The 12,943-nt window shown below is 38.4% G+C and overlaps 1 protein-coding gene across 4 annotated transcripts in view; it reads left to right on the forward strand.

Annotated features, from left to right (window-relative positions):
* The window catches only part of Taok1 (TAO kinase 1), a 122,423-nt gene that overhangs the window by 74,347 nt on the left and 35,133 nt on the right, over window positions 1-12,943 (forward strand). For all 4 annotated transcript variants that reach the window (XM_052755940.1, XM_052755941.1, XM_052755942.1 and 1 more), the window contains 5 exons: window positions 3,793-3,886; window positions 5,740-5,821; window positions 9,047-9,214; window positions 9,630-9,833; window positions 12,796-12,930. In XM_052755940.1, the coding sequence (XP_052611900.1) occupies window positions 3,793-3,886; window positions 5,740-5,821; window positions 9,047-9,214; window positions 9,630-9,833; window positions 12,796-12,930 (683 nt within the window). The remainder of the gene's footprint in view (window positions 1-3,792; window positions 3,887-5,739; window positions 5,822-9,046; window positions 9,215-9,629; window positions 9,834-12,795; window positions 12,931-12,943) is intronic.

The following is a 12,943-nucleotide window of genomic DNA, read 5'->3' on the forward strand; positions in this document are numbered from 1 at the left end:
CATCACCACTACCTGTTCCCTATAGTAGTTTTAAAGCTACTATGTGAGATAGAATATAGATACTCGCTAGCCAGTGAACAAACCATGCTGACCTAGGGTGGATGTCAGGCTCGAATGTAGAAGTGAGCTCCTGTAGCATAGTGTGAAATCAGAAATGGATAAAGAGTATGTATACAAGAGGAAGGTCCAGTGTGGAGATTAAAAGGTCTGGTAGAGTTACTAAAGCATTCATTCCTAGAGATAGAGTTAGCAGGGATCAAGGAGAGTAGGGAAGTATAGAGTTAGTGTCCATAGAGGCAATCTATATTTTGGGTTAACCAAGCATAGTGATAGAACCTAATAAAAATGATGGATTTCCCCTAATGAGGCATTCCTCACTGCAGAGAAGAGACCTGGTTTGCCTGAGGTGGTCAGAAACGGAAAAGAAGTTATTTTCACTATGTTTGGAATGGGGCATTGGCAGAGAGTGGTAGCAGAAATGCTGCCCTGGCTATACACAAAAGCAGATTATCAAATAAACATTAAAGGCTTGGTATGATGATTCATGCCTATAATCACAGCACTTGGGAGACTGAGATAAGAGGATTGCCATGAATTCTAGGTAAGCCTGCCCTGCAGAATGAGACTAAGATGGAGGGAAAGGAAAGAGAGGAGGTAATAGGAATAAGACTTGCCATTGTTAAAGTACAATGTAACAAATACTGTGGTTTGGGGTTGGAATTTGAGATGAAATGCTGAATTATTTTTTCTTTTGTTTGGTTTTTTGTTTGTTTGATTTTGCTTTTTTGAAACAGGGCCTCATGTAGTCCAGGTTGCCTGACTCTGTCTCCCGAGTGCTGGGATTAAAGGCACGCACCACCACACCTGGCTATTTTTAATAATAATGTAAAAAGGAATGTGTTGTGTATGTCTGTTAAGTTTATGCATGTGTCTTTTAATTCTGTCTATTGAGAAGATGTAAAAAATGGACCAGAGAGATGACTTAGCTGTTAAGAGACACCCAGCATTGACATCAGGTGTGTCACAACTACCTGTAACTCCAGCACCAGGGGATCTGACACCCTCTTCTGGTGTCATTGGCTGTCTACACTTGCGTATATGCAGGGGGATCAAAGTACAGCTGGGGGGGAGTCTTTTATCTCCTTCCATCATGTGGGTTTTGGGGATTGAACTCAGGTTATCAGGCACGGTAGCAAGTGCTTTCATCCACTGAGCCATGTAGTAGAATATTATTTTAAGGAGTGTTACTTTTGTTTATGTTGCATTTGTTTAACTCTGTGAAACTATATTACTGTGCCTGTGTAAAACACCTGATGGTCTAATAAAGAACTGGCCAGTAGCAAGGCAGGAGAAAGGATAGGTGGGGCTCACAGGCAGAGAGTATGTATAGAAGGAGAAAACTGAGAGGGAAAAAAAAGACTTAGGAGCCAGGGAAGGAGGAGGCCTCCAGGGGCCAGCCACCCAGCTACACAGCAAGCCACGGAGTAAGAGTAAGATTTACAGAACTAAGAGAACAGGAAAAGCCCAGAGGCAAAAGGTAGACAGGATAAGTTAAGGAAAGCTGGCAAGAAAGAAGCCAAACTAAGGCCGGGCATTTATAATTAAGAATAAGCCTCTGTGTGTGATTTATTTGGGAGCTGGATGGCGGGCCCCCCAGAAGAGAAGAGTAAAAAAACAAAAAAACAAAAAAACAACAACAGAGCCATCTCCCCCAATTTCACAGTTTAGAAAGCAGAAAAAAGGGAAGTAATCTGAACTCAGGATAAACAAGAGAGAATAATAAAGATCAAAATAAAACTTAGTTAAACAGAAAATTGAAAACTAGAAAGCATTGAAACTAAAATCTAATTCTTTATGAAGATCATTAAAATTGATAAACCTTATTTCGTTTTGCTTAGAAAAAGAAGATACAAATATCTGATATTGGGAATGGGAGAAACCAGGTATGATAGATCACATTTATAATCCTAAAGCTTAGGAAGCTGAAGGTAGGTGAATCACCATTGTTTGGAGCCAAGCTGGCCACATGGTGAGTTCCAGGATAGCCTGGGCTATTACGTGAGACCTTGTCTAAAAAGTAAAATCAAAGGTAGGGGCTGTGAATGAGAAGTAAAGATTAGTATTGATTATTAAAAAGTTATATAGGGGACTAGACAGATGCCTTAGCAGTTAAGAGCTCATACTACTCTAGGGGATCTGATGCTCTCTTCTGATTTATATGGATATCTCCACTTGTATGCATACCCCTATACAGACACAAACAGGTAATTTAAAAGTAGCAATAAAAATAAAAGAAAATAGAGGGCATGGGGAGATGGCTTTGTGGATAAGAGCACTTGCTTTGTAAACATGGCCTGAGTGCAAATCCTTAGCCCTCATGTCAATATCATGTGAATATCTGGGGGTGACTATAATCCCAGCACTAAGTGTGAGTGACAGGCAAGTACCTAGAACTTGCTAGCCAGCCAAACTAACCAGACAAACAAATGCTCTTCTCCAGAGGGAGTAAGAGTTATGTTCTAAAACATGTTCTATAGAAAACAATCCAAAGTACAAATAAGATAATACTTAAAGGGAAGGAGTGTGGCCAGCTTGGCTCCAAACAATGGTGATTCACCTACCTTCAGCTTCCTAAGTTCAGAAAAGACCTGTGTTGCCAGGTGGTAGTGGTGTAAACCTTTAATCCCAGTGAGGCAGGTGGATCTCTTGAGTTTGAGGCCAGCCTGGTCTACAGAGCTAGTTCCAGGACATCCAAGACTACACAACAAACCTTTCTTGAAAAACCAAAGGGGGAAAAGAAAAGACCCCTGTGTTAGGGCAATTAGAGGAAGGCACGGATCCATATGTAAAGGCATGCATAACCATGTGCACCCCCCTCCCCAAATAATATGGAAATATGAACAGTTTTCTGTCTGAATTTGAGGACTCAGTACAGTGGCCTGATTCTTTGACAGGCGCAAGTGATTAAAACTACCTATAGTATGATTGAGCCTTTGGAACCAAACTTCAATGGGGTTTGGTACCAGGTGACTTTAACATCATTAGGTGGCACAATTTAATGCATATCCTATGGCTTTTATGAAAATGTTCTTGTATATTGACATGTTTAGGGATGGTGGGCCATCAGAACAAGTAGTTTATCTCAATTGAGTTACATTAAAAAGTTCTTTGTTGCCAGGCAGTGGTGGCACATGCCTTTAATCCCAGCACTCAGGAGGCAGAGTCAGAAGGATCTCTGTGAGTTCTAGGACAGCCAGAACTGTTTGACAGAGAAACCCTGTCTCAAAAAAACCAAAAAAAAAAAAAAAAAAAAAAAAATTCTTTGTAGGGGCTGAAAAAAATGGCACAGCTGTTAAGGGAACTAACTGGCTGCTCTTCCAGAGGTCCTGAGTTCAACCACACCGATGGCTCACAACCATCTGTAATGGGATCTGATTCTCATGATGTTCGTGAAAACAGGTCACTCTCATACATAAAATAAATATATAAATATTTTTAAAGGGTTCTTTGTAGCCAAGTATCATAGTACACACCTATAATCCCAACACTCGGGGAGCACAGTGAGGCGCTTCCCTGTGAGTTCAAGACCAACTTGGTCTACAAAGCGAGTTCCAGGACAGCTGGGGTTACGCAGAAACCCTGTCTCAAAAAACCAAAACAAAAAGGTTTTTCTACAACAATTTTTTATTAAGCTTAAAGTTGTTTTGAAAATATCTTCTTTAAAAACTTGATTAACATTTTAGTATTTTTATATATTCACATTTTAACAGAAAGGTTTCCTCTCTTTTATAGCGGAGAGGAAGCCTCCTTTATTTAATATGAATGCAATGAGTGCCTTATATCACATAGCCCAAAATGAATCCCCTACACTACAGTCTAATGAATGGTGAGTATTCCCACAAGATATTGATTAACATTTTGAAAATTTTGTAAATATTGATAAAATATAAATCATTATCAAGATGACTTAATTTTACGTAAATAAATGTACTACCTGAAAAGAAAGTAGGTTTACTTTTCCATTAAATTTTAGGAGCACAGATAACCGTAATACTTTAATAGTATTTTTAAGCATTAATTTTTATAACTAAAATGCACAGATTGTTATAACCTGTTGTGATAATTGTATGAAGAATAGATTATCATTTATATTGTATAAGACATAGGTAAAATGGTTTGATTCTTTCAAAATTGTTAGGTTATTTAAAACCTTGGAAATGCTCTAATTATGTTATTCTCATTGCTCTGGTTTTTCTTCTGGTGTGTAGTCTTTAATTGGATAAAACTTCATGTAAAGTAGTATGTGGAGAAGAGATTATTAACAAGCTTAGACTAGAATTGTTATGAGTTGAAAAAAATTGTATATTAGTTACTTTTCTCATTTCTGTAACAATTTACCTGACAAGGCAACTTAGAGAAGGAAGAGTTTATTTGGGATCACAGTTAGAGGATATAGTCCATTGTGACGGGAAGGCATTGATGGTAGGAGCTTGATACATTGTGTCCTCAGTGAGGAATTAGAAAGAGATGGATGGTGGAGCTCCACTTACTTTGACACATTTATTCAGTCTGGAGCTCCATTCCATGGCATGGTGCCACCTGCATTCAGAGTGAGTCTTCTGCAGTTGAACCTTTCTGGAAGCACCCTCATAGAACACCCTCAGAGGTGTGTTCCCGTGGTGATTCTAAATTCTGTCCAGTTGATAGGATTAATGACTACTATTCCACCCCTTGTCAGCATTACACTTCTTTCCCCTAAACTTGCACGTTCATTTCATAATACAAAATACATTATTTCATCTCTGAAAGTTCCCATAGTCTCTAACAGTTCCAACATTATATAAAAGCCCAATGCCTGAGGTCTCTTCTGAGAGGTATGGTAAACTCTTACTTATGACCACTTGTGCAATGAAAAGCAAGTCTCATTTTCTATGATCTTAGCCTTTAGGAGGATGAGGCAGGAGGATTGCTCCAAGTTCAAAGCCAGCCTGGGCTGTAGTGTGAAACTCTATCTCAAAAAACAAACAACAAAACAACAGCAACAAAAAATGTGTTACTCTTTTAATATTAGAGATAAACATTGATGGAGTAATTATTTATTGAGTGATCACTCAGCTCCCATAACACATTACAGGCTTTTAATATTTTAAAAATATATCTTTATTGGTTTTCTAGATTTAATGGAAATCTTATCCTTTTGGTCAGGGGCAGCAACTGCTCAGGTGTTTTAAAAATGCTCTTCTTCCCTGGTCTGCAGAGTGACTACACAGAGAAGGCCTGTCTTGAAAAACAGAACAAATGCTCTTCTCCAGAGGGAGTAAGAGTTATGTTCTAAAACAGGTCCTATAGAAAACAATCCAAAGCACAAATAAGACAATACTGAAAGGGGAAGGAATGTGGGAAAGTGTGTTTGAATGGGGAAAACTTCTGGACAGCTTTCTTCCTTTTGACTCAATATCGAATGGTTTCTGATAGGTAAATATGTGGGAACAAGATTTTTTTTCTAGCCAAGTATATACTCTATCATGACACTATATCCCTAGCCTAAGATTTTTAAATGATCTGTGCAAATCTATTTTTGAAAAATGTTAAAAGAGTCATTGGTTGCTTTAGATATCTTTGAATAGATGAAATTATATTATTATTTCCATTCTTCCTCCTGTGAGTAGGCTTATGCCTTTTTGAATGTGTTTTTAAAGGAAATAGCAATATGTTCACTTGATACTTTCTTTACAATAGGTCTGATTATTTTCGCAACTTTGTAGATTCTTGCCTCCAGAAAATCCCTCAAGATCGCCCTACTTCAGAGGAACTTTTAAAGGTCAGTCTGTAAAACTTTGTTTTAACCCTTAAGAAATGATTTTAAAACGCTTTTTTTTTTTTTTTTTTTTTTTTTTTTTTTTTTTTTTTTACTCAGTCAGGATTAACTATATTAGTTTTTACTAAAATACTACATTTGGGGCCAGTGACATAGCTCAGTAAGGGCACTTGTTTCCAAAGCTAACAACCTGCATTGAATCCCTGAAATCCACATGGTGAGAGGAGAGAACTGATTTCAGCATACATGTTTGTGTTGTGTTACCCCCTTTATAAATAATAAACACATGTAATAAAGGCTTTGTAGTTCTAAAATAATAATTTAAAAGTTGTTGTTGTTGTTTTGGGTTGTTTTTTTCCAGTACTGGTACTCAATCAAATAGGACTACATGTACTGTTATCAGTTAGCTATTTCCCCAGCCTATTGAAATACTAATTGTTGTTTTTTTGAGATAGTGTCTCAACTCTGTAGCTATGAATGTTCTGGAGATTACTATATAAACCAGGTCTTGAATTCGCAGAGATTCCCCTGCCTCTGCCTCCTTAAGTGCTAGCATGAACCACCCACTCAGCTAAAAATACTAATATGTTTATATCATTATTTCTTGATTCTGAGTATTGGACTCGGGACTTTGAAAATAGTAGGTAGGCATTTTCCCAATTGAGCCACGCCCCTGGCCCTGGTGACTTACCTTAGATACTGTATTTTGTTTTAAAGATTTTTAAAGAGTGTATTGTAGGAGAGAGAGAGGGAAAGGGAGGGAGCGAGGGAGGGAGGGAGGGAGGGAGGGAGGGAGAGAGAGAGAGAGAGAGAGAGAGAGAGAGAGAGAGAGAGAGAGAGAGAGAGAGAAGACTTCTCTTCTGAGGCAGGATCTCAGCTAGGCTGGAAGATCGCAAGCCCTCCTGGTCCCCCTCCATTTGTAAACACTTCGCCTTGTTGTGAATGCTGGCATCTGAACTCTTGACTCATTTAGCAATGAAATAGTATAAAAAGTGTGTAGTTTTAGATTGCCAAGATGACCTAGTGGGTAAAGGCACTTGCCACCAAGACTGAAGACCTGGGTTCTATCTCTGGAACCCATATTATAGAAGGAGAGAATTGATTCTTCTGACCTCCACATAGATAGGAATACACATGCTCATGCAACTCCTTTCTCACAAAAAATTTCATTTACAATATTATATTTTAAAATATAGATTCTCTTCAGTTTAACTGGCCTTTCTCAAAAAAGTTTTGAGTGTTGATCATTTAATTAATACTGATAATAGTATAATAGTTTACTGATTTTAGTGGGTTTGCCCCTTTTTTTGCAGGAAGGTTGTTTTTTTATTTTATTTTTCTTAACATTTTATTATGTATATAATGTTCTGTCTGCATGTTTGCCTGTATACCAGAAGAGGGCATCAGATCTCATTATAGATGGTTGTTAGCCACCATGTGGTTGCTGGGAATTGAACCCAGGACCTCTGGAAGAACAGCCAGTGCTCTTAACCTCTAAGCCATCTTTCCAGCCCCTTGCCCCCCCCCCCTTTTTTTTGGACTCAGGGTCTCATTATGCCTTGACTGGCCTGGAACTCAATATATAGACCAGGCTAGCCTTGAACTCTTAAAGATCCTTCTGTCTACCTCCCTAGGGGTTAAAAGTATGAATCATCATATTTGTCTTAATGTGGTTCTTAAAGCATCTTTTTTGAGAGGGGATCTCATGTATCCTAGACTGGCCTTGTACTTTTGCTGTGTAATTGAGAATGATCTCAAAAGTACTGATCCTCCTGCCTTACATCCCAAGTACTATGTTCTCCATGGTTATGTATATGGTACTGGGATTTAATTCAAGACTTCGTGAATCTTAGGCAAATACTACCAACTGAACTACATCCACAGCTTTCTTAAAATATCTTGATTAGGATCTGAAGAGATGGCTCAGTGGTTAAGAGCATTGGCTGCCCTTCTAGAGGACCCAGTGTTGATTCCCGGCACCCACAACTGTTTGCACTTTCAGTCCTAGAGCATATGATGCTCTCTTCTGGCCTTTGAGGGTATTTCACATGCTGCACAAAACGCACTTAGACAAAATACTCATACAAATAAAATAAAAACAAAAAACATCACCAGGCAGTGATGGTGCATGCCTTTAATCCCAGCACTCAGTAGGCAGATGCAGATGGATCTCTGAGTTCGAGGGCAATCTGGTCTACAGAGTGAGTTCCAAGACACCCAGGGTTACACAGAGAAATCCTGTCTCAGAACCATAAATAAATAAATAAACGAATGAATCAATGAATCAATCATCTTGACTAGACAGTAATGAGAATTTGACTCTAGCTAGAAGTTGTTTCCACAAGATTTATATGAACTATTTTTATATTAACGTTTTAGAATTTCAAAACAGGTAAATTTTTTTCACTCACAAATGTCAGCTAAATTAAACTACAACAAATATACATACATACATTTGATAATATTGTTTGCAATCACATTATATAGTAAAACAGTAAAAAATTTTCCATACTGCTTTTGTAGTTCCAGGGAGTAAGCTCACCTATAGTCTCAGAAATGGAAGCCTGACCATTTGAACACTCATACTAGCAACATATTATAATAGTCTGGTCATGGCTGTTTATGCCTGTATTTCAGCACTAGGAGGATCACTAGTTCAAAGCAAAACTGTGACTGTCACAGTGAAATCTTGTCTCAAGAAAAAGAAATCCATAGTGTCTTAAGTTCTGATTACTTCATTCACTTCCGGTTACTTAAAGCAAGCATAGCTTATAATCAGTAGTGAATTTTCTTAGATTTTATACGCTTTGATAATTTCAACTTTTTTTTTCTCTTTTTCTTTTCCTGAGACAGGGTTTCTCTGTGTAGCTTTGGAGCCTGTCCTGGCACTCACTCTGTAGTCCAGGCTGGCCTCGAACTCACAGAGATCCTCCTGTCTCTGCCTCCCAAGTGCTGGGATTAAAGGCATATGCCACCACCACCCAGCTGTCAACTGTATTTTCATTGGCCAACTAAATATATCATGGTGAGGAATTATTCAAGAGTATTTAATATGTAAGCAGAAGTTGAATGTGGAAATTACTTCTTCCTAAGTATCAAAAGTCTTTGATGTAAAAGAATCAGATAGCTATAGATTGTATGAATTGTGTATCATAGTGTAATAATATTTGAATATATTTGAACTAATTAGGAAAAAAAGTAATCTATTTTTATTTTCTTCCCTTCCAGCACATGTTTGTTCTTCGAGAGCGCCCGGACACAGTGTTAATAGATCTTATTCAAAGGACAAAGGATGCAGTAAGAGAGCTGGACAATCTGCAGTATAGAAAGATGAAGAAACTCCTTTTCCAGGAGGCACATAATGGACCAGCGGTAGAAGCACAGGAAGAAGAGGAGGTATAATTCCCAAAAATAACACAAATTTTTAGTTTGATTTATTGATTTCTTATACTAATTGTCCAGCTAAACATACTTTTTTTTATGTCACTGGTTCCAATATACTGTGCTATTATCATTGATTCTCTGAAATCCTTTAATCTTATTATTATAGGGGTTTGGGATTTAGCTCAGTGGTAGAGCGCTTGTGCCCTGGGTTTGGTCCTTGCTCCAAAAAAAAAAAAAAAATCTTGTTATTATATACTTTCTATTCAACCGTTTAATGTTGTGTAGTAAAGGATACAAGAAGTCTTTTATTGAATATGAGAAGTCTTTTACTAAAGAAACCTCTTTGTGTTCATCAGGCTTCTCTTCTCCTTTAATCGATAATTGAAAAAAGACTTAGATATTTTAGTTTAATGCTCTTTTCCTTTAGGAGCAAGATCATGGTGTTGGCCGGACAGGAACAGTGAATAGTGTTGGAAGTAATCAGTCTATTCCCAGTATGTCTATCAGTGCCAGCAGTCAAAGCAGCAGTGTTAACAGTCTTCCAGACGCCTCGGATGACAAGAGTGAGCTAGACATGATGGAGGGAGACCATACAGTAATGTCTAACAGTTCTGTCATCCACTTAAAACCCGTGAGTATTTGCATTTCTATGGGGGGAAAGCCAAACCCTCAACTTTGACCCATCATTTTCTTAGACTGATTAATTCAAGAGATTTTCCTTGAAGTTTAAGAAGTTTGGAATCTGGGTGTGGTGGCACACACCTGAATCTCGCACTTTATAAGGATCAGGAATTCAAGGGCTACCTCAGCTACATAGTAAATTTGAGGCCAGCCTGGGCTGCATATGACCCTGTGTGCCACCACCACCACCCACCACCACTCCCCCTAGAAAAAGGAAAAAAGAAAACAACAGTTTGTGCTGGAGAGCTGGCTCAGTGGTTTAGATCATTTGTTGCTTTTCCAGAGGACCTGAGTTTGTTTCTCAACATCCACAACAAGCAACTGTATCATAGCTGTGTATAATTCCAGGTCCAAAGGATATAATACCCTCTTCCGGACTCCATGGACATCTGCATTCAAAATATACAGATATATATATGTGTGTGTGTGTGTGCGCGCGCGCGCGCGCGCGCGCGCGCGCGCGCGCATGCATGTGTACACAAAATCTCTGAGTGTCAGGGTTACATAGAGGACAACACCCCCATCCCATGCCCCAAAAAAAACAAACTTTAGATCATTTTTGTTTTCCATAGCAATGGTTTAAAGTATTAATCTGACACCTGAATATGGGAAATTACTGTTTTGAAAAACACATTGTTTTTTTTGTTTTTGTTTGTTTTTTTCTTGAGACCAGATTTCTCTGTGTAGCTTTGCGCCTTTCCTGGAACTCACTCTGTAGGCCAGGCTGGCCTTGAACTCACAGAGATCCGCCTGCCTCTGCCTCCCGAGTGCTGGGATTAAAAGCATGTGCCACCAACTGTCTGGCTGGGAAATTACTGTTTTGAAATACAAAAAGATGTGAAACTATTTTAGGAAAAATAAAAATATAGATACACTACATAATCTATTATTAGAATATTTGTAAAGAGCAAAAATATGTATTTGAAATTTATGAATAGTTGCTATTAGAAAATGAGAAAGTTGATTATAAATAATGAGTCAGGAGCAACTTTTGTAGTATCTCCCCCCAACCCCCCCTTTTTTTTATTCCCCTGAGACAGGGTTTATTTGTGTAACTGCCCTGTTGATAGATTTATAGCATTGAAAATGTAATTGGTGCCAATTATAAAATGGCTAAAGAGGAAAATTGTTAACTTTTTTAAAGACAAGGTCTTGGTATGTGGCTTTGGCTGACCTGGAACTCAAAAGAAATTTGCCTGGGGCAGAAGAGATGGCTCAGTGGTTAAGAGCACTGTCTGTTCTGCCAGAGGTCTTGAGTTCAATTTCCAGCACCAACATGGTGGCTCACAACCATTTATTTGTTTTTTTTTTTTTTTTTTTTTTTTTGGTTTTTCGAGACAGGGTTTCTCTGTGTAGCTTTGCGCCTTTCCTGGAACTCACTTGGTAGTCCAGGCTGGCCTCGAACTCACAGAGATCCGCCTGGCTCTGCCTCCCTGAGTGCTGGGATTAAAGGCGTGCGCCACCACCGCCCGGCTCACAACCATTTATAATGGGACCTGAAGGCCTTGTTCTATCTGATGCCCTCTTTTGTCATGCAGGCATACATGCAAATAAAGCATTCATATGCATAAATAAATGAATCTTTAAAAAAGAAAAAAAGAAAGGATCTGCCTCCCAAATGCTGGGATTAAAAGTGTATGCCCAACCTTAATATATTTTAACATATACATAGCACTTATTATGGTAACATCATTATTATTATAAAAATTCCACATAATTTTCATTTTCTTTTGAGACCTGGTCGTAGTCTAGCCAAGGTTGGGTTTACATTCATGGCAGTGTTGTCTCAGCCACAGGCAGCAGCCCCCACACCCAGTAACAGCAAGAGTGGTTTTCTTTAATTTTTTTGTTTTTTGTTTTTTTGGGGGTTTTTTTTGTGTTTGTTTTTGTTTTTTTGTTTTGGTTTTTTGAGACAGGCTTTCTCTGTGTAGCTTTGGAGCCTGTCCTGGAACTCGCTCTGTAGCCCAGGCTGGCCTCAAACTCACAGAGATCTGCCTGCCTCTGGCCGAGTGCTGGGATTAAAGGCGTGCGCCACCACCCTCCAGCGGTTTTCTTTAATTTTTACATCCTTTCTAGTGTTCTCTGTCTATCTACCTATTTATTTTTGGTTTGTCAAGACAGACTTTCTTTGTGTAGCCTTGGCTGTCCTAGAACTAGCTCTGTAGACCAGGCTGGTCTTGAACTCATAGAGATCCTCCTACCTCTGCCTCCCTAGTGCTGAGATTAAAGGTGTGTGCCACCACCGCCCAGCCCTCTATTATTTAGAAATATTATTATAATCTTAAGTTTATCATAGTTTCACCTACCTATAACCAAACAAAACACAACAAAATAGTGTCGTACTGCATCGCTTATAAAACTCAAGATTAATTTTTTAGTTACCATTATTTGAAACATTCATTACATGTTGTATTGTTTTGTTTTTTTAATTTACATTAAAGCTTTTCGGTTTTATTTTAAAATATTTGTGTATGTGGGGGTTACATGCAAATGAGTACGGTTGCCCCCGGAAGGCAGAGGTGTCAGGTCCGCTGAAGCTGGAGTCAGAGGTGCTTGTAAACCACCTGATGTGTGTGCTGGGATGAAGCTTGGGTCCTGTGCAGGAAGTGCATGCTATTTACCACTGAGCAATCTCTCCAGCTCAAGCTTTTTGGTTTGCATATAATATATGGAATATAAAACTGTATATTTCATATGTTGAATCTGTATTTTTTCACGCACTCTGGAAATAATTTCAGCTAACTCTACTTGTGTTGAAAATAACAATAATATTTCAAGTTCCTATTTCTGCTTTGTAAAATTGTGTTTCTTTAAGATTATTGATTAAAATTGCCTTTATTCTTTTCCTTGAAACCTCAAAAAATGGTTCACCTTACAAAATAGTTTCTGTCTCTCTCTCTTTCTCTTTTAAGGAGGAGGAAAATTACAGAGAAGAAGGAGATCCTAGAACAAGAGCATCAGATCCACAGTCTCCACCTCAAGTGTCTCGTCACAAATCACATTATCGTAATAGAGAACACTTTGCAACTATAAGAACAGCATCACTGGTATGTATTCCCC

This window comes from Peromyscus californicus, unplaced genomic scaffold (genome assembly GCF_007827085.1).
Source record: "Peromyscus californicus insignis strain IS unplaced genomic scaffold, ASM782708v3 Scaffold_3__1_contigs__length_106647218, whole genome shotgun sequence".
Taxonomy (NCBI): Eukaryota; Metazoa; Chordata; class Mammalia; order Rodentia; family Cricetidae; genus Peromyscus; species Peromyscus californicus.